The sequence below is a fragment of the Bufo bufo genome, chromosome 2, assembly GCF_905171765.1.
Source record: "Bufo bufo chromosome 2, aBufBuf1.1, whole genome shotgun sequence".
In the NCBI taxonomy this organism is placed as follows: domain Eukaryota; kingdom Metazoa; phylum Chordata; class Amphibia; order Anura; family Bufonidae; genus Bufo; species Bufo bufo.
Window position 1 is genome coordinate 1370580 of NC_053390.1, and position 21525 is coordinate 1392104.

Below are 21525 nucleotides of genomic sequence, written 5' to 3' on the forward strand. Positions count from 1 at the left end.
CAGTCATGTCTCTGCTCCGTCACCTATAACCACACACAGACTATACAGTCATGTCTCTGCTCCGTCACCTATAACCACACACAGACTATACAGTCATGTCTCTGCTCCGTGTCTCTGCTCCACCACCTATAACCACACACAGACTATACAGTCATGTCTCTGCTCCACCACCTATAACCACACACAGACTATACAGTCATGTCTCTTCTCCGTCACCTATAACCACACACAGACTATACAGTCATGTCTCTGCTTCACCACCTATAACCACACACAGACTATACAGTCATGTCTCTGCTCCGTCACCTATAACCACACACAGACTATACAGTCATGTCTCTGCTCCACCACCTATAACCACACACAGACTATACAGTCATGTCTCTGCTCCGTGTCTCTGCTCCACCACCTATAACCACACACAGACTATACAGTCATGTCTCTGCTCCGTCACCAATAACCACACACAGACTATACAGTCATGTCTCTGCTCAGTGTCTCTGCTCCACCACCTATAACCACACACAGACTATACAGTCCTGTCTCTGCTCCACCACCTATAACCACACACAGATTATACAGTCCTGTCTCTGCTCCACCACCTATAACCACACACAGATTATACAGTCATGTCTCTGCTCCACCACCTATAACCACACACAGACTATACAGTCATGTCTCTGCTCCGTGTCTCTGCTCCACCACCTATAACCACACACAGACTATACAGTCATGTCTCTGCTCCACCACCTATAACCACACACAGACTATACAGTCATGTCTCTGCTCCGTGTCTCTGCTCCACCACCAATAACCACACACAGACTATACAGTCATGTCTCTGCTCCACCACCTATAACCACACACAGACTATACAGTCATGTCTCTGCTCCACCACCTATAACCACACACAGACTATACAGTCATGTCTCTGCTCCGTCACCTATAACCACACACAGACTATACAGTCATGTCTCTGCTCCGTCACCAATAACCACACACAGACTATACAGTCATGTCTCTGCTCCGTGTCTCTGCTCCACCACCTATAACCACACACAGACTATACAGTCATGTCTCTGCTTCACCACCTATAACCACACACAGACTATACAGTCATGTCTCTGCTCCGTGTCTCTGCTCCACCACCAATAACCACACACAGACTATACAGTCATGTCTCTGCTCCACCACCTATAACCACACACAGACTATACAGTCATGTCTCTGCTCCGTCACCTATAACCACACACAGACTATACAGTCCTGTCTCTGCTCCACCACCTATAACCACACACAGACTATACAGTCATGTCTCTGCTCCGTCACCTATAACCACACACAGACTATACAGTCATGTCTCTGCTCCGTCACCTATAACCACACACAGACTATAGTCATGTCTCTGCTTCACCACATATAACCACACACACACTATACAGTCATGTCTCTGCTCCGTGTCTCTGCTCCACCACCTATAACCACACACAGACTATACAGTCATGTCTCTGCTCCGTCACCTATAACCACACACAGACTATACAGTCATGTCTCTGCTCCGTGTCTCTGCTCCACCACCTATAACCACACACAGACTATACAGTCATGTCTCTGCTCCGTCACCTATAACCACACACAGACTATACAGTCATGTCTCTGCTCCGTGTCTCTGCTCCACCACCTATAACCACACACAGACTATACAGTCATGTCTCTGCTCCACCACCTATAACCACACACAGACTATACAGTCCTGTCTCTGCTCCGTGTCTCTGCTCCACCACCTATAACCACACACAGACTATACAGTCCTGTCTCTGCTCCGTGTCTCTGCTCCACCAACTATAACCACACACAGACTATACAGTCATGTCTCTGCTCCGTGTCTCTGCTCCGTCACCTATAACCACACACAGACTATACAGTCATGTCTCTGCTCCGTGTCTCTGCTCCACCACCTATAACCACACACAGACTATACAGTCATGTCTCTGCTTCACCACCTATAACCACACACAGACTATACAGTCATGTCTCTGCTCCGTCACCTATAACCACACACAGACTATACAGTCCTGTCTCTGCTCCACCACCTATAACCACACACAGACTATACAGTCATGTCTCTGCTCCGTCACCTATAACCACACACAGACTATACAGTCCTGTCTCTGCTTCACCACCTATAACCACACACACAGACTATACAGTCATGTCTCTGCTCCGTCACCTATAACCACACACAGACTATACAGTCATGTCTCTGCTCCGTCACCTATAACCACACACAGACTATAGTCATGTCTCTGCTTCACCACCTATAACCACACACACACTATACAGTCATGTCTCTGCTCCGTGTCTCTGCTCCACCACCTATAACCACACACAGACTATACAGTCATGTCTCTGCTCCGTGTCTCTGCTCCACCACCTATAACCACACACAGACTATACAGTCATGTCTCTGCTCCGTCACCTATAACCACACACAGACTATACAGTCATGTCTCTGCTCCGTGTCTCTGCTCCACCACCTATAACCACACACAGACTATACAGTCATGTCTCTGCTCCGTCACCTATAACCACACACAGACTATACAGTCATGTCTCTGCTCCGTCACCTATAACCACACACAGACTATACAGTCATGTCTCTGCTCCGTGTCTCTGCTCCACCACCTATAACCACACACAGACTATACAGTCATGTCTCTGCTCCGTGTCTCTGCTCCACCACCTATAACCACACACAGACTATACAGTCCTGTCTCTGCTCCGTGTCTCTGCTCCACCACCTATAACCACACACAGACTATACAGTCATGTCTCTGCTCCGTGTCTCTGCTCCACCACCTATAACCACACACAGACTATACAGTCTTTACTGTTTAATAGATATATATATAATTGTGGAGAGGTGACATCACTGGCAGTGACATGACGGGCCCCCGCGCAGCACTCCCACAGTACCATGCACACTATAACACTATAGTACCGTCACTAATAAGGGGTACGTCCGGATTACAGCTCGTCCGCTTCACAATCTAATAATCATCCCCTTCTATAATAACAGAGCTGAGGTTCTAGTCCATGACTCGGAGCCGCCTCGGCAGCTCAGTAAAGGGTGACACATCATGGCCCACGTGCTCCAAGACAGTGACGATGGGTGTAATACTCCTACAGTCTATGTGTGCGCTGTGTAGAGCCCAGAACATGAAGACCCCCCTGTCATATACCGCTGTGAAGTCTCCCAGAGGGGACGCTTCCATCTCCATAGCCTTACTCCAACATCTATCAATACCTGAGCCGTGGTCCAAAAGGAGAGGACACGTCATAGCACAGAGCAGTAAATGCCAGGACTTAATTGATGGGGGTATATAAGGTGGGTTGGTTACAGTGGAGGGGTGGCCCCCAAAAGGAAGCAAAGGCAAAACGCGCGTCAGGGTTGGAGCCCCCCCTCACTCCTGGCATTTTCTGCTCTGTGCTATGACGTGTCCTCTCCTTTTGGACCACGGCTCAGGTATTGATAGATGTTGGGATAAGGCTATGGAGATGGAAGCGTCCCCTCTGGGAGACTTCACAGCGGTATATGACAGGGGGGTCTTCATGTTCTGGGCTCTACACAGCGCACACATAGACTGTAGGAGTATTACACCCATCGTCACTGTCTTGGAGCACGTGGGCCATGATGTGTCACCCTTTACTGAGCTGCCGAGGCGGCTCCGAGTCATGGACTAGAACCTCAGCTCTGTTATTATAGAAGGGGATGATTATAAGATTGTGAAGCGGACGAGCTGTAATCCAGACGTACCCGTTATTAGTGACGGTACTATAGTGTTATAGTGTGCATGGTACTGTGGGAGTGCTGCGCGGGGGCCCGTCATGTCACAGTCACTGCCAGTGATGTCATCTCTCCACAATTATATAAACCAAGCAATAGAACAGCACCTCCTAAGTTAAATCGCAGGTGCAATCTACCTGGCAATAATACAGCAAACAGGAAATAGTAGCAGCACACCACTCTATGCACTAAGATTGAGTAAACAGGTAAATGTGTGAACAGGGCCAAATACATGACGCCATATAGTATAATAGTATATAGTTACTGCAAAGGCAGTGGAGAAGCTCTTAGCGCATATTATTGATCAAAAATATGTCGGGCCCACCTACCAGACGGCAAAGTCGCTTCTCATCAGGTGGGACCTACTCTAACATGGAGGGTCCAGCTCCATTGTTTCTCTGATTAAAAGCACCAAGGGGTGGGGGATGGGCGAGGAGTGCTAAGTTCCACAGAGGATACCCAGTCCTCTATATCTATTAAACAGTAAGAACTGTATAGTCTGTGTGTGGTTATAGGTGACGAAGCAGAGACATGACTGTATAGTCTGTGTGTGGTTATAGGTGGTGGAGCTGAGACATGACTGTATAGTCTGTGTGTGGTTATAGGTGGTGGAGCAGAGACACGGAGCAGAGACATGACTGTATAGTCTGTGTGTGGTTATAGTTGGTGGAGCAGAGACACGGAGCAGAGACATGACTGTATAGTCTGTGTGTGGTTATAGGTGGTGGAGCAGAGACACGGAGCAGAGACATGACTGTATAGTCTGTGTGTGGTTATAGGTGGTGGAGCAGAGACATGACTGTATAGTCTGTGTGTGGTTATAGGTGGTGGAGCAGAGACACGGAGCAGAGACATGACTGTATAGTCTGTGTGTGGTTATAGGTGACGGAGCAGAGACATGACTGTATAGTCTGTGTGTGGTTATAGGTGGTGGAGCAGAGACATGACTGTATAGTCTGTGTGTGGTTATAGGTGGTGGAGCAGAGACATGACTGTATAGTCTGTGTGTGGTTATAGGTGGTGAAGCAGAGACAGGACTGTATAGTCTGTGTGTGGTTATAGGTGACGGAGCAGAGACATGACTGTATAATCTGTGTGTGGTTATAGGTGGTGGAGCAGAGACACGGAACAGAGACATGACTGTATAGTCTGTGTGTGGTTATAGGTGGTGGAGCAGAGACACGGAGCAGAGACATGACTGTATAGTCTGTGTGTGGTTATAGGTGGTGGAGCAGAGACACGGAGCAGAGACATGACTGTATAGTCTGTGTGTGGTTATAGGTGGTGGAGCAGAGACATGACTGTATAGTCTGTGTGTGGTTATAGGTGACGGAGCAGAGACATGACTGTATAATCGGTGTGTGGTTATAGGTGGTGGAGCAGAGACACGGAACAGAGACATGACTGTATAGTCTGTGTGTGGTTATAGGTGGTGGAGCAGAGACACGGAGCAGAGACATGACTGTATAGTCTGTGTGTGGTTATAGGTGGTGGAGCAGAGACACGGAGCAGAGACATGACTGTATAGTCTGTGTGTGGTTATAGGTGGTGGAGCAGAGACACGGAGCAGAGACATGACTGTATAGTCTGTGTGTGGTTATAGGTGGTGGAGCAGAGACACGGAGCAGAGACATGACTGTATAGTCTGTGTGTGGTTATAGGTGGTGGAGCAGAGACACGGAGCAAAGACATGACTGTATAGTCTGTGTGTGGTTATAGGTGGTGGAGCAGAGACATGACTGTATAGTCTGTGTGTGGTTATAGGTGGTGGAGCAGAGACACGGAGCAGAGACAGGACTGTATAGTCTGTGTGTGGTTATAGGTGGTGGAGCAGAGACACGGAGCAGAGACATGACTGTATAGTCTGTGTGTGGTTATAGGTGACGGAGCAGAGACATGACTGTATAGTCTGTGTGTGGTTATAGGTGGTGGAGCAGAGACACTGAGCAGAGACATGACTGTATAGTCTGTGTGTGGTTATAGGTGACGAAGCAGAGACATGACTGTATAGTCTGTGTGTGGTTATAGGTGGTGGAGCAGAGACATGACTGTATAGTCTGTGTGTGGTTATAGGTGGTGGAGCAGAGACACGGAGCAGAGACATGACTGTATAGTCTGTGTGTGGTTATAGGTGACGAAGCAGAGACATGACTGTATAGTCTGTGTGTGGTTATAGGTGGTGGAGCAGAGACACGGAGCAGAGACATGACTGTATAGTCTGTGTGTGGTTATAGGTGGTGGAGCAGAGACACGGAGCAGAGACATGACTGTATAGTCTGTGTGTGGTTATAGGTGACGGAGCAGAGACATGACTGTATAGTCTGTGTGTGGTTATAGGTGGTGGAGCAGAGACACGGAGCAGAGACATGACTGTATAGTCTGTGTGTGGTTATAGGTGGTGAAGCAGAGACACGGAGCAGAGACATGACTGTATAGTCTGTGTGTGGTTATAGGTGGTGGAGCAGAGACACGGAGCAGAGACATGACTGTATAGTCTGTGTGTGGTTATAGGTGGTGGAGCAGAGACATGACTGTATAGTCTGTGTGTGGTTATAGGTGACGGAGCAGAGACATGACTGTATAGTCTGTGTGTGGTTATAGGTGACGGAGCAGAGACATGACTGTATAGTCTGTGTGTGGTTATAGGTGGTGGAGCAGAGACATGACTGTATAGTCTGTGTGTGGTTATAGGTGACGAAGCAGAGACATGACTGTATAGTCTGTGTGTGGTTATAGGTGGTGGAGCAGAGACACGGAGCAGAGACATGACTGTATAGTCTGTGTGTGGTTATAGGTGACGAAGCAGAGACATGACTGTATAGTCTGTGTGTGGTTATAGGTGGTGGAGCAGAGACACGGAGCAGAGACATGACTGTATAGTCTGTGTGTGGTTATAGGTGGTGGAGCAGAGACACGGAGCAGAGACATGACTGTATAGTCTGTGTGTGGTTATAGGTGACGGAGCAGAGACATGACTGTATAGTCTGTGTGTGGTTATAGGTGGTGGAGCAGAGACACGGAGCAGAGACATGACTGTATAGTCTGTGTGTGGTTATAGGTGGTGAAGCAGAGACACGGAGCAGAGACATGACTGTATAGTCTGTGTGTGGTTATAGGTGGTGGAGCAGAGACACGGAGCAGAGACATGACTGTATAGTCTGTGTGTGGTTATAGGTGGTGGAGCAGAGACATGACTGTATAGTCTGTGTGTGGTTATAGGTGACGGAGCAGAGACATGACTGTATAGTCTGTGTGTGGTTATAGGTGACGGAGCAGAGACATGACTGTATAGTCTGTGTGTGGTTATAGGTGGTGGAGCAGAGACATGACTGTATAGTCTGTGTGTGGTTATAGGTGACGGAGCAGAGACATGACTGTATAGTCTGTGTGTGGTTATAGGTGACGGAGCAGAGACATGACTGTATAGTCTGTGTGTGGTTATAGGTGACGGAGAAGAGACATGACTGTATAGTCTGTGTGTGGTTATAGGTGGTGGAGCAGAGACATGACTGTATAGTCTGTGTGTGGTTATAGGTGGTGGAGCAGAGACACGGAGCAGAGACATGACTGTATAGTCTGTGTGTGGTTATAGGTGACGGAGCAGAGACATGACTGTATAGTCTGTGTGTGGTTATAGGTGACGGAGCAGAGACATGACTGTATAGTCTGTGTGTGGTTATAGGTGACGGAGAAGAGACATGACTGTATAGTCTGTGTGTGGTTATAGGTGGTGGAGCTGAGACATGACTGTATAGTCTGTGTGTGGTTATAGGTGGTGGAGCAGAGACACGGAGCAGAGACATGACTGTATAGTCTGTGTGTGGTTATAGGTGGTGGAGCAGAGACACGGAGCAGAGACATGACTGTATAGTCTGTGTGTGGTTATAGGTGGTGGAGCTGAGACATGACTGTATAGTCTGTGTGTGGTTATAGGTGGTGGAGCAGAGACACGGAGCAGAGACATGACTGTATAGTCTGTGTGTGGTTATAGTTGGTGGAGCAGAGACACGGAGCAGAGACATGACTGTATAGTCTGTGTGTGGTTATAGGTGGTGGAGCAGAGACACGGAGCAGAGACATGACTGTATAGTCTGTGTGTGGTTATAGGTGGTGGAGCAGAGACATGACTGTATAGTCTGTGTGTGGTTATAGGTGGTGGAGCAGAGACACGGAGCAGAGACATGACTGTATAGTCTGTGTGTGGTTATAGGTGACGGAGCAGAGACATGACTGTATAGTCTGTGTGTGGTTATAGGTGGTGGAGCAGAGACATGACTGTATAGTCTGTGTGTGGTTATAGGTGGTGGAGCAGAGACATGACTGTATAGTCTGTGTGTGGTTATAGGTGGTGAAGCAGAGACAGGACTGTATAGTCTGTGTGTGGTTATAGGTGACGGAGCAGAGACATGACTGTATAATCTGTGTGTGGTTATAGGTGGTGGAGCAGAGACACGGAACAGAGACATGACTGTATAGTCTGTGTGTGGTTATAGGTGGTGGAGCAGAGACACGGAGCAGAGACATGACTGTATAGTCTGTGTGTGGTTATAGGTGGTGGAGCAGAGACACGGAGCAGAGACATGACTGTATAGTCTGTGTGTGGTTATAGGTGGTGGAGCAGAGACATGACTGTATAGTCTGTGTGTGGTTATAGGTGACGGAGCAGAGACATGACTGTATAATCGGTGTGTGGTTATAGGTGGTGGAGCAGAGACACGGAACAGAGACATGACTGTATAGTCTGTGTGTGGTTATAGGTGGTGGAGCAGAGACACGGAGCAGAGACATGACTGTATAGTCTGTGTGTGGTTATAGGTGGTGGAGCAGAGACACGGAGCAGAGACATGACTGTATAGTCTGTGTGTGGTTATAGGTGGTGGAGCAGAGACACGGAGCAGAGACATGACTGTATAGTCTGTGTGTGGTTATAGGTGGTGGAGCAGAGACACGGAGCAGAGACATGACTGTATAGTCTGTGTGTGGTTATAGGTGGTGGAGCAGAGACACGGAGCAAAGACATGACTGTATAGTCTGTGTGTGGTTATAGGTGGTGGAGCAGAGACATGACTGTATAGTCTGTGTGTGGTTATAGGTGGTGGAGCAGAGACACGGAGCAGAGACAGGACTGTATAGTCTGTGTGTGGTTATAGGTGGTGGAGCAGAGACACGGAGCAGAGACATGACTGTATAGTCTGTGTGTGGTTATAGGTGACGGAGCAGAGACATGACTGTATAGTCTGTGTGTGGTTATAGGTGGTGGAGCAGAGACACTGAGCAGAGACATGACTGTAAAGTCTGTGTGTGGTTATAGGTGACGGAGCAGAGACATGACTGTATAGTCTGTGTGTGGTTATAGGTGGTGGAGCAGAGACATGACTGTATAGTCTGTGTGTGGTTATAGGTGGTGGAGCAGAGACACGGAGCAGAGACATGACTGTATAATCTGTGTGTGGTTATAGGTGGTGGAGCAGAGACACGGAACAGAGACATGACTGTATAGTCTGTGTGTGGTTATAGGTGGTGGAGCAGAGACACGGAGCAGAGACATGACTGTATAGTCTGTGTGTGGTTATAGGTGGTGAAGCAGAGACACGGAGCAGAGACATGACTGTATAATCTGTGTGTGGTTATAGGTGGTGGAGCAGAGACACGGAACAGAGACATGACTGTATAGTCTGTGTGTGGTTATAGGTGGTGGAGCAGAGACACGGAGCAGAGACATGACTGTATAGTCTGTGTGTGTGGTTATAGGTGGTGGAGCAGAGACAGGACTGTATAGTCTGTGTGCGTGGTTATAGTTGGTGGAGCAGAGACACGGAGCAGAGACACGTATAGTCTGTGTGTGGTTATAGGTGGTCAATCACTGGATGTTGGCACATATTACGTTACTGGTGTTCTGTTAATATCAGTGTTGCTTGTTGCTCCGTGTCTCTGCTCTCAGGAGCGGGGCTTGGCCGCCATTTACACAGCGGATCCCACAAACGGCATTCGCTCGTGTGAAAGAGCCCTTACAGACATGATACCAATTCACCACCATAACACACATGCACCTATGGACACCCACGTAAGGTCCTGCGTGAGGTCACGTTCATCAGGATTTCCACCGCCGAATCCAGGACTCTTGAGTCTTTCTTACAAAGTTCATCATCATCCAGGAAAGGATTCGAAGGAGCAACTTCATCGTCTTGTAATGGCTGGAACCCCTGAAGGGCTGAGAGACAGAGACCTCCATCAGTATGTAATAGATGGGTGATATCATGGATAGAAGGGTCGGGCAGAGACAGAGACCTCCATCAGTGTGTAATAGATGGGTGATATCATGGATAGAAGGGTCGGGCAGAGACAGAGACCTCCATCAGTGTGTAATAGATGGGTGATATCATGGATAGAAGGGTCGGGCAGAGACCTCCATCAGTATGTAATAGATGGGTGATATCATGGATAGAAGGGTCGGGCAGAGACAGAGACCTCCATCAGTGTGTAATAGATGGGTGATATCATGGATAGAAGGGTCGGGCAGAGACAGAGACCTCCATCAGTGTGTAATAGATGGGTGATATCATGGATAAAAGAGTCGGACAGAGACCTCCATCAGTGTGTAATAGATGGGAGATATCATGGATAGAAGGGTCAGGCAGAGACAGAGACCTCCATCAGTGTGTAATAGATGGGTGATATCATGGATAGAAGGGTCGGACAGAGACCTCGATCAGTGTGTAATAGATGGGAGATATCATGGATAGAAGGGTCGGACAGAGACCTCCTTTAGTATGTAATAGATGGGAGATATCATGGATAGAAGGGTCGGGCAGAGACAGAGACCTCCATCAGTATGTAATAGATGGGAGATATCATGGATAGAAGGGTCGGGCAGAGACCTCGATCCGTGTGTAATAGATGCGAGATATCATGGATAGAAGGGTCGGACAGAGACCTCCTTTAGTATGTAATAGATGGGAGATATCATGGATAGAAGGGTCGGGCAGAGACAGAGACCTCCATCAGTGTGTAATAGATGGGTGATATCATGGATAGAAGGGTCGGACAGAGACCTCGATCAGTGTGTAATAGATGGGAGATATCATGGATAGAAGGGTCAGACAGAGACCTCCTTTAGTATGTAATAGATGGAAGATATCATGGATAGAAGGGTCGGGCAGAGACAGAGACCTCCATCAGAGTGTAATAGATGGGCGATATCATGGATAGAAGGGTCGGACAGAGACCTCGATTAGTGTGTAATAGATGGGAGATATCATGGATAGAAGGGTCGGACAGAGACCTCCTTTAGTATGTAATAGATGGGAGATATCATGGATAGAAGGGTCGGGCAGAGACAGAGACCTCCATCAGTGTGTAATAGATGGGCGATATCATGGATAGAAGGGTCGGGCAGAGACCTCCATCAGTATGTAATAGATGGGAGATATCATGGATAGAAGGGTCGGGGCAGAGACAGAGACCTCCATCAGTGTGTAATAGATGGGAGATATCATGGATAGAAGGGTCGGGGCAGAGACAGAGACCTCCATCAGTATGTAATAGATGGGAGATATCATAGATAGAAGGGTCGGGCAGAGACCTCCATCAGTGTGTAATAGATGGGTGATATCATGGATAGAAGGGTCGGACAGAGACCTCCATCAGTGTGTAATAGATGGGAGATATCATGGATAGAAGGGTCGGACAGAGACAGAGACCTCCTTTAGTATGTAATAGATGGGTGATATCATGGATAGAAGGGTCGGGGCAGAGACAGAGACCTCCATCAGTGTGTAATAGATGGGAGATATCATGGATAGAAGGGTCGGACAGAGACAGAGACCTCCTTTAGTATGTAATAGATGGGTGATATCATGGATAGAAGGGTCGGGCAGAGACAGAGACCTCCATCAGTGTGTAATAGGTGGGTGATATCATGGATAGAAGGGTCGGGCAGAGACAGAGACCTCCATCAGTGTGTAATAGATGGGAGATATCATGGATAGAAGGGTCGGGCAGAGACAGAGACATCCATCAGTATGTAATAGATGGGAGATATTGGATAGAAGGGTCGGGCAGAGACCTCCATCAGTATGTAATAGATGGGAGATATCATGGATAGAAGGGTCGGGCAGAGACAGAGACCTCCATCAGCATGTAATAGATGGGTGATATCATGGATAGAAGGGTCGGGCAGAGACCTCCATCAGTATGTAATAGATGGGAGATATCATGGATAGAAGGGTCGGGCAGAGACCTCCATCAGTATGTAATAGATGGGAGATATCATGGATAGAAGGGTCGGGCAGAGACCTCCATCAGTGTGTAATAGATGGGAGATATCATGATTAGAAGGGTCGGGCAGAGACCTCCATCAGTGTGTAATAGATGGGAGATATCATGGATAGAAGGGTCGGGCAGAGACAGAGACCTCCATCAGTATGTAATAGATGGGTGATATCATGGATAGAAGGGTCGGGCAGAGACCTCCAACAGTGTGTAATAGATGGGAGATATCATGGATAGAAGGGTCGGGCAGAGACAGAGACCTTCATCAGTATGTAATAGATGGGTGATATCATGGATAGAAGGGTCGGGCAGAGACCTCCATCAGTATGTAATAGATGGGTGATATCATGGATAGAAGGGTCAGGCAGAGACCTCCATCAGTATGTAATAGATGGGTGATATCATGGATAGAAGGGTCGGGCAGAGACCTCCATCAGTATGTAACAGATGGGTGATATCATGGATAGAAGGGTCGGGCAGAGACCTCCATCGGTATGTAATAGATGGGTGATATCATGGATAGAAGGGTCGGGCAGAGACCTCCATCAGTATGTAATAGATGGGTGATATCATGGATAGAAGGGTCGGGCAGAGACCTCCATCAGTATGTAACAGATGGGTGATATCATGGATAGAAGGGTCGGGCAGAGACCTCCATCGGTATGTAATAGATGGGAGATATCATGGATAGAAGGGTCGGCAGAGACAGAGACCTCCATCAGTATGTAATAGATGGGTGATATCATGGATAGAAGGGTCGGGCAGAGACCTCCATCAGTATGTAATAGATGGGAGATATCATGGATAGAAGGGTCGGGCAGAGACAGAGACCTCCATCAGTATGTAATAGATGGGAGATATCATGGATAGAAGGGTCGGGCAGAGACCTCCATCAGTATGTAATAGATGGGAGATATCATGGATAGAAGGGTCGGGCAGAGACCTCCATCAGTATGTAATAGATGGGAGATATCATGGATAGAAGGGTCGGGCAGAGACAGAGACCTCCATCAGTATGTAATAGATGGGAGATATCATGGATAGAAGGGTCGGGCAGAGACCTCCATCAGTATGTAATAGATGGGTGATATCATGGATAGAAGGGTCGGGCAGAGACCTCCATCAGTATGTAATAGATGGGTGATATCATGGATAGAAGGGTCGGGCAGAGACCTCCAACAGTGTGTAATAGATGGGTGATATCATGGATAGAAGGGTCGGGCAGAGACCTCCATCAGTATGTAATAGATGGGTGATATCATGGATAGAAGGGTCGGGCAGAGACCTCCATCAGTATGTAACAGATGGGAGATATCATGGATAGAAGGGTCGGGCAGAGACAGAGACCTCCATCAGTATGTAATAGATGGGAGATATCATGGATAGAAGGGTCGGGCAGAGACCTCCATCAGTATGTAATAGATGGGAGATATCATGGATAGAAGGGTCGGGCAGAGACAGAGACCTCCATCAGTATGTAATAGATGGGCGATATCATGAATAGAAGGGTCGGGCAGAGACCTCCATCAGTATGTAATAGATGGGTGATATCATGGATAGAAGGGTCGGGCAGAGACCTCCATCAGTATGTAATAGATGGGTGATATCATGGATAGAAGGGTCGGGCAGAGACCTCCATCAGTATGTAACAGATGGGAGATATCATGGATAGAAGGGTCGGGCAGAGACAGAGACCTCCATCAGTATGTAATAGATGGGAGATATCATGGATAGAAGGGTCGGGCAGAGACCTCCATCAGTATGTAATAGATGGGTGATATCATGGATAGAAGGGTCGGGCAGAGACCTCCATCGGTATGTAATAGATGGGAGATATCATGGATAGAAGGGTCGGGCAGAGACAGAGACCTCCATCAGTATGTAATAGATGGGAGATATCATGGATAGAAGGGTCGGGCAGAGACAGAGACCTCCATCAGTATGTAATAGATGGGTGATATCATGGATAGAACGGTCGGGCAGAGACCTCCATCAGTATGTAATAGATGGGAGATATCATGGATAGAAGGGTCAGGCAGAGACCTCCATCAATGTGTAATAGATGGAAGATATCATGGATAGAAGGGTCAGGCAGAGACCTCCATCAGTGTGTAAAAGATGGGTGATATGGATAGAAGGGTCGGGGCAGAGACAGAGACCTCCATCAGTATGTAATAGATGGGAGATATCATGGATAGAAGGGTCGGGCAGAGACAGAGACCTCCTTTAGTATGTAATAGATGGGAGATATCATGGAAAGAAGGGTCGGACAGAGACCTCCATCAGTATGTAATAGATGGGTGATATCATGGATAGAAGGGTCGGGCAGAGACCTCCATCAGTATGTAACAGATGGGTGATATCATGGATAGAAGGGTCGGACAGAGACAGAGACCTCCATCAGTATGTAATAGATGGGAGATATCATGGATAGAAGGGTCGGGCAGAGACAGAGACCTCCATCAGTATGTAATAGATGGGTGATATCATGGATAGAAGGGTCGGGCAGAGACCTCCAACAGTGTGTAATAGATGGGTGATATCATGGATAGAAGGGTCGGGCAGAGACCTCCATCAGTATGTAATAGATGGGTGATATCATGGATAGAAGGGTCGGGCAGAGACCTCCATCAGTATGTAACAGATGGGAGATATCATGGATAGAAGGGTCGGGCAGAGACAGAGACCTCCATCAGTATGTAATAGATGGGTGATATCATGGATAGAACGGTCGGGCAGAGACCTCCATCAGTATGTAATAGATGGGAGATATCATGGATAGAAGGGTCAGGCAGAGACCTCCATCAATGTGTAATAGATGGAAGATATCATGGATAGAAGGGTCAGGCAGAGACCTCCATCAGTGTGTAAAAGATGGGTGATATGGATAGAAGGGTCGGGGCAGAGACAGAGACCTCCATCAGTATGTAATAGATGGGAGATATCATGGATAGAAGGGTCGGGCAGAGACAGAGACCTCCTTTAGTATGTAATAGATGGGAGATATCATGGAAAGAAGGGTCGGACAGAGACCTCCATCAGTATGTAATAGATGGGTGATATCATGGATAGAAGGGTCGGGCAGAGACCTCCATCAGTATGTAACAGATGGGTGATATCATGGATAGAAGGGTCGGACAGAGACAGAGACCTCCATCAGTATGTAATAGATGGGAGATATCATGGATAGAAGGGTCGGGCAGAGACAGAGACCTCCATCAGTATGTAATAGATGGGTGATATCATGGATAGAAGGGTCGGGCAGAGACCTCCATCGGTGCGCTCTAGATAGCAGAGTCGGGGTTCCCATAGCTTTAGGCAGAGACTGTATACATTCGTCATCTCCACCCTGTGAGATTAGAAAAGCATTTTCCAAAGCCGGGAGCTCGGGGAGGAGGAGGCATCCATCGTCCTAGGGTTGTAACCTGCACCCTCCACCGTCACCAGTTTCGGGGTAGCTTGGGCACTGGAAATACCAAGCTGCAACCAGTATGTATTTAGAGAGCAGATTACTGCAGCGATGCCCCCGGTGACCTGAAGGTCATCAGCTTCATCCACCACGGACACAGCTTGTGTGAGGGAAAGCATACAGGCGTCCATTATGTAGATATATATTCATGTTGTATCTATGTGTAACCTGCACTAAGCTAGGATTCATCTGTGGAAGGAGGAGAATAAACTCCACACTGGACCCTCCCCCCCATGGCGATCATACTTATCGGACGCTCGTCTCCCCTGTGACACGGGTACTGTGCCCGTCTGTGTATATATAATAAGGAGGGCATCACCAGGAACACTCCATGTATGTGTCTGTGTCGGGACAACTATTAGGAGACACCATCACATCGGAAGGCTGGAGCCCACCGTATCCTGAGACCAGAATGTCTGTATGACCCCCAGCAGGGACCTACTACACCAGACTGTGGCCATATCATACCTGGGATCCATTAGAGAAAGGTCTGCTGAGCCCAGTGGTGGATGGGGTCTGGCGACAGCGCATGTCAGGGAGGGACGGATGGGGAAGTTGGATCTGAACTTGCCAATGCCTCTCAGGAAGGTAAGCAGCGGCTGCCCGCTGGTTACTCCTCTCTCCACCCTCAGAGCACATGGACTTAGCTGAACTGAGCATGCACATGTATTAGAGGGGGTTGGGAGAGACAGCTACCCGGTACTGGAGGTGCACGGCCAGCAGCTAGCCTCCATGTCAGCTACCCCAGTGCTGAGCGGATGTGAGAGAGGCTGGCCGCGGCGTACAGGATGGAATTAACTGCGCTGGACAGTCTGGAGCAGCGAGTAACACAGTGACGAACCACCACCATGTCTCACCATGCAGTAACAAGACACGGAAGGGCAGCCGCAGCAGCTGGATGGGGCAGTTCACTCGTTGGCAGCCAATGGTCAGCTTGTAGACATATTTCACCGACTGACCCCTAAAAGATGGAGGAGCCGTTATGGGCAGCGTCTCACTGTAGGAATCTGAAACAGAAGAAAGGCCAGGTCATCTACAGGGGAGCCCCAAAGCCATGAACACCCAACCCTGCCCCATGTCACATCCTTACAGGACTTCGTCTCTCCAGGGTCCAGACGCAGGTCACAAAACAGAATCTTAGGGGGAGTAGAAAGGATGCACTGGCCCCTCTCACCTGGGAAGAAGAGAGGAGATTACGGGGGCGGCGAGGGCACAGGGGGGACGGGGACGGGTCATACACACCTCTGTTAGGGATGAAGACCGTCTCCTTCTCTGCCTGCACATCCTGCCGCGGCTCCTCACTGGCTGGCAGCTGCACCCTGCTGTCACTGGCGTGGAACTGGCAGTGAATCTGTGCACTGGCCCATGCCAGGGTCTCACTGCAAGACATGTAAAATCAGGACACGTGTGCACCCCGCTACCTACAGAAATCTACCGTCAGCTCTGTATGTAATATAGTTGTGGCGAAACCAACCTCGCCACTGGGTTTTGGAGAGGACTGGCTGCTGGCCTCTTGCCCCAGGATTATGGGCCATATACTAACTTTTAAACCCCTGAACCGATTCAAGTGAATTTTGGATAGGTTTGTCCCCACGTTATACTGTTTGAATTAATGTAAGTTATATGTATGGCCAATGTAAACTCACAAAGTTGTAACAATTTATAATAAGTGTAACTTGTCAGCTTGGGAGGAATATGCTGGGTGTGTTTCTATTGTGCCATTGTCCCATTGTGTGTTTAAATGGTGATGTCTGTTCTGTTGTCCTCACATGTGTATTGGCGATCTCCCTTTGTCCTCAGAGATAATTGGATTGCTCTTCAGGTTGTCTGGACAGAAAGGAGGAGACCATGATGCATTGTGGGGATATGTTGTCCTATGTTACAGTCTTCATTCTGGTCCTCTGGGGGCGTGAACGATTGGTTGCTGTAGTTACATTGTATGTGTTGTTAATTACTGATTGGTTGTATTTCAAACCCCTGTGGGCAGTACTATGTTTGTGGTTTATGAATAAAAGAGGCTGCACGTGAAGTACAGTCAGACCACTGCTTGACCCTCAACACGGAGCCTTGTCTCGTTATTGGGGGGATTCACTGTATGCTGTTAGAGGACCGATTGCCAGAAGTGTAAGCTGATTCCTGTTCGTCTGCTAGCAGCTATTCGTGAGGTTCCAGTTTGGAGTGCTATTTTGTATCCAGTTCGGGAGTTTGGTGTATCCTGCGGTAGCTGTGCCTGTCTCTCAGAAAGGGGCTTATCGCCTAAACGGATTTTAACCCCTTGTCTGCTGAAACGGTCCGTTACAATAGTAGAACAGGGAGGCAGGGAAAGGAAAATACAGCGGCACTACCTGCAAACACCTTTGTCTTCATGCGTCTGTGTCGAACCCAGGGGAGGCAGCCGTGATAGGAGACCCAGCAGGAGGTGGTGCTCAGCGTAGTAAAGCGGTAAATGAATGGAAATTGAGAAAGAGACGCGGCACTCACCGGACTTCTTAATGCTGGTGGCTGTTTATTTCAGGTAAAGCATCATGCGCAGGCAGGGGGGCGGGATGGCCACAGTGTGCGGCGACGGCCGTTTCACGCTGGGATAGCGCTTCTTCTGGCCGGATATCCGGCCAGAAGAAGCGCTATCCCAGCGCGAAACGGCCGTCACCGCCGACGCACACTGTGGCCATCCCGCCCCCCTGCCTGCGCATGATGCTTTACCTGAAATAAACAGCCACCAGCATTAAGAAGTCCGGTGAGTGCCGCGTCTCTTTCTCAATTTCAATTCTCTGTATGTAATATATGTAATCTATACTTCATGTATGATCTGTATGATGCACACAGTGCCTTGCTAACGTATTCACCCCCCCCCCTTCACTTTTTTGTATTTTGTTACATTACAGCCTTAAGTTCAATGTTTTGTTAATCTGAATTTTATATCACGACCGGAGGCTCATATTGCATTCTCAATCTTTACTGTAACCATAGCAGCAAAGAGAAAAAACACACAGAAACCATCCCACAAGGGTAACCCCTCCCATAGTCCAGTCCATAAGTAGAACCTCCCACAGGAACTCTTCCTCTTTCTTTGCTGCTTTCCATGGCAAGATAAGTGTACCTTTTGACTGTTATATTCATTTTGCTGAATTGCTATATATTTTCTATATTTACTGATATTTGTGGTATTAGTCATTGCTATATATATATATATATATATATATATATATATATATGTGTGTTATCATCGCTTGCATGTACTTGGTTTAATCTGGGGAGCGACTATATGTATATATATTTTTCCCCTCTTGATTTGATTTTCTTCCCTCTGGCTCCGGTTTAGCCACCGCTACTGCCCTCCTTTCCTTACCCGCCTCGGGCGGGTTTCTACAGCGTCGCTTCCCTCCCTCCTTACCTCAGTCTCTCACCGGCGCCGGCTCCATTCCGGCCTGCACACGCTACTGCCGTAATCTCGCGAGACGAGATTTCATCCTCACGGTTCCCTGCGCTCTGTCTCCCTCCGGCCTGCTTCTCTTGAGCCGGATTGGGGGCGTGTTCTCTCCGTCCCGCGCTTCTGGTGGGCGGAGTCTTACCACAGTCAGCTTGCTCTCCTGCTCCCTGTCTGCTACAGCGCCGCTGCGTCTCCCATTCCTTCAGGTTTGCAGTTCTCACAGGAGTGACTAACTCCTTACCATGTCCCTTCCTGCACAATCCGATTTATCTGCCCCCTCTCTAGTGCCTATCCCAGCCTCATCTGCTATGCCCCAGGCAGATTTACAGCAATCAATCACTGAGGCCATAAACAGTGCTATGGGATCCATGTCCACTGTCATATCACAGTCCATTGCCCAAGCACTGAAGGTTCAGAACCCTGCACCTATTCCTCCTACAAATGCCTCCAGAATTAATGAATCAGATAGCTTAGTTCTATCGCAAGACCGCGTGCTTAGCTCACGCAAACGAGCCTGCACGCGCCAGGCAGAAAAAGCGCGCCCATGGAAGTCGGCTCGGGCTCAGCCCGTCCCTAGTTCAGACTCAGATTTGGAGTCCGAGGAGGAGGCTTATAGTGATGGCCATAGTGCCTCTGACCTAGACCTAGAAGAGGTCCTAGGGGAAGATCAGGATTTTATCCCTGAAGTCCCTCGGTCTCGTCCGTCAACTAGTACGGCCCCTGAGACCCTCGGATCATCTACTACCCTGTTAGACCCTGCGGGTGAACCATTGTTCGACCCGGATAATTTACACCATCCACGATCCGCTGAGTGGGTACCAACCCCACATGTGGCCCGATATTTAGAGGATAGGGTTAGAAAACCCCTTTCTAAGGAAACGCGCAGCAAACTGAAAGCTGAGTGTCCGCGTCCCTTAGTCCCAAACAAAGTCTGTGATACCCCCAATGTAGATCCGAAAATGATCCAATTTTTGGCCAAGACCGGGTTTAACCCCCGTAGAGGTCTCGATTCGGCACTGCGTGCCTGCCAAGACAAATTACTGGATAGCTTAGGTCCTTTGACCAGAATTTTTGAATTGGCAGAATCCGCCAAATCTGAGGGCACTCCTATTGACCCAGATGAACTGCGTGGCTGGGCTCAGCGCGCCATCTGTATGGTGGGAAACGTGAATGCATCACTTTCCATGGAACGGAGGAAAGCAATCCTCATTAAGATAGAACCTAAATTGTCCAACATGGCTCTCACTGAGTCGGGCAAGGAGGCGCAGGGGCTCCTATTCGGAGATACTTTTATTAAAGATCTGGGCAAATTTGTAGGAGCTTTCACAGCATTGGATAAGGCCCAAAGCTCCATGCGAAAGGTCTTTCAGGGGAGAGTCTCTTCCAGGGCCGGCAGTTCTAGGGGCCGTCTGTCCGGCCGTGCCCATTTCCAGACCCGCGGCAGCGGTCGAGGCTCCTTCAGTCAACGACAAGTTTTCCAAGATCAGAGGCCTCAATCCTCTTTCTTCCCATCCAGAGGTTCATCCGGAAGATCCCGGTCCTTCAGGGGATTCGCTGGTTCCAGACGCCCTTTTGGTAAGTTGCCAGAATCTAATGTCTTCTTCAAACCTTTGCATAGGAGGCAGACTCCTGCATTTTTTGGATGCTTGGTCCCGCATCTCATCCGACCCTTGGATCCTTGCCACGGTCCAAGGTTTCAATATAGAACTGACGGTTTCTCCTTTATTCCTCCCCTATCCGCACCCGAGAGTGCTTTCAAGGCAATCCCGCCTTTGTTTGAACACGGAGCTTCATTCACTCCATGCGAAAGGAGCCATAGAACTCGCCCCGACTCCAGAAGGAGGAATCAGCGACATTTTCTTAGTACAGAAAAAAGGGGGTCAATTTCGACCCGTCATAAACCTCAAACGCCTCAACCATTTTGTACGATACCGCCATTTCAAGATGGAGGGTATCCACTTACTCAGAGACCTTCTGACCCCATACGACTGGATGGTGAAGTTGGATTTGAAGGACGCGTACCTTACGGTCCCCATTGCTCCACCTTCCAGGGATCTCCTTCAATTCCTGTGGAACGGTCAGGTCTGGCGGTTCACCTGCCTCCCCTTCGGCCTTTCGTCAGCCCCTTGGTGTTTCACCAAGCTGATGAAGCCGGTGGTCGCTTGGCTCCGTCTTCAAGGGATTCGTTTAATAATTTACTTGGACGATATCCTGATCCTGGCACAGTCTCCCAAGATTCTCTTGTCTCACCTACAGATGTCAATTGCTCTTCTCACGGATCTGGGGTTTATTATCAACTCGCAGAAGTCCTCTCTTCAACCCACCAGGTCCATAGAATTTTTGGGATTCGTGGTGGACTCGTCCACTCAGAGTCTTTGTCTTCCGAGCGCCAAAGTCAAATCCATCCGCAAAGAGTTGCGCCATACTCTGAAACTCCGCCAAGTTTCCTTACGTCATTTAGCTCGGGTAATAGGCCTCTTATCCTCTTCCATCCAGGCAATATTTCCG

The 21525-nt window shown here is 48.5% G+C and overlaps 1 protein-coding gene across 2 annotated transcripts in view; it reads right to left on the bottom strand.

The window, feature by feature from the left end:
* Nucleotides 1–21525, bottom strand: part of RGP1 (RGP1 homolog, RAB6A GEF complex partner 1) — a 94974-nt gene that overhangs the window by 17138 nt on the left and 56311 nt on the right. The window contains exons 3-6 of one of the 2 annotated variants that reach the window (XM_040420665.1): nt 16830–16966; nt 16678–16761; nt 16445–16594; nt 9912–10058 (exon numbers count right to left, since the gene is read on the bottom strand). In XM_040420665.1, coding sequence (XP_040276599.1) covers nt 9912–10058; nt 16445–16594; nt 16678–16761; nt 16830–16966 — 518 coding nt within the window. The remainder of the gene's footprint in view (nt 1–9911; nt 10059–16444; nt 16595–16677; nt 16762–16829; nt 16967–21525) is intronic. The other variant, XM_040420666.1, reaches the window with a different exon arrangement.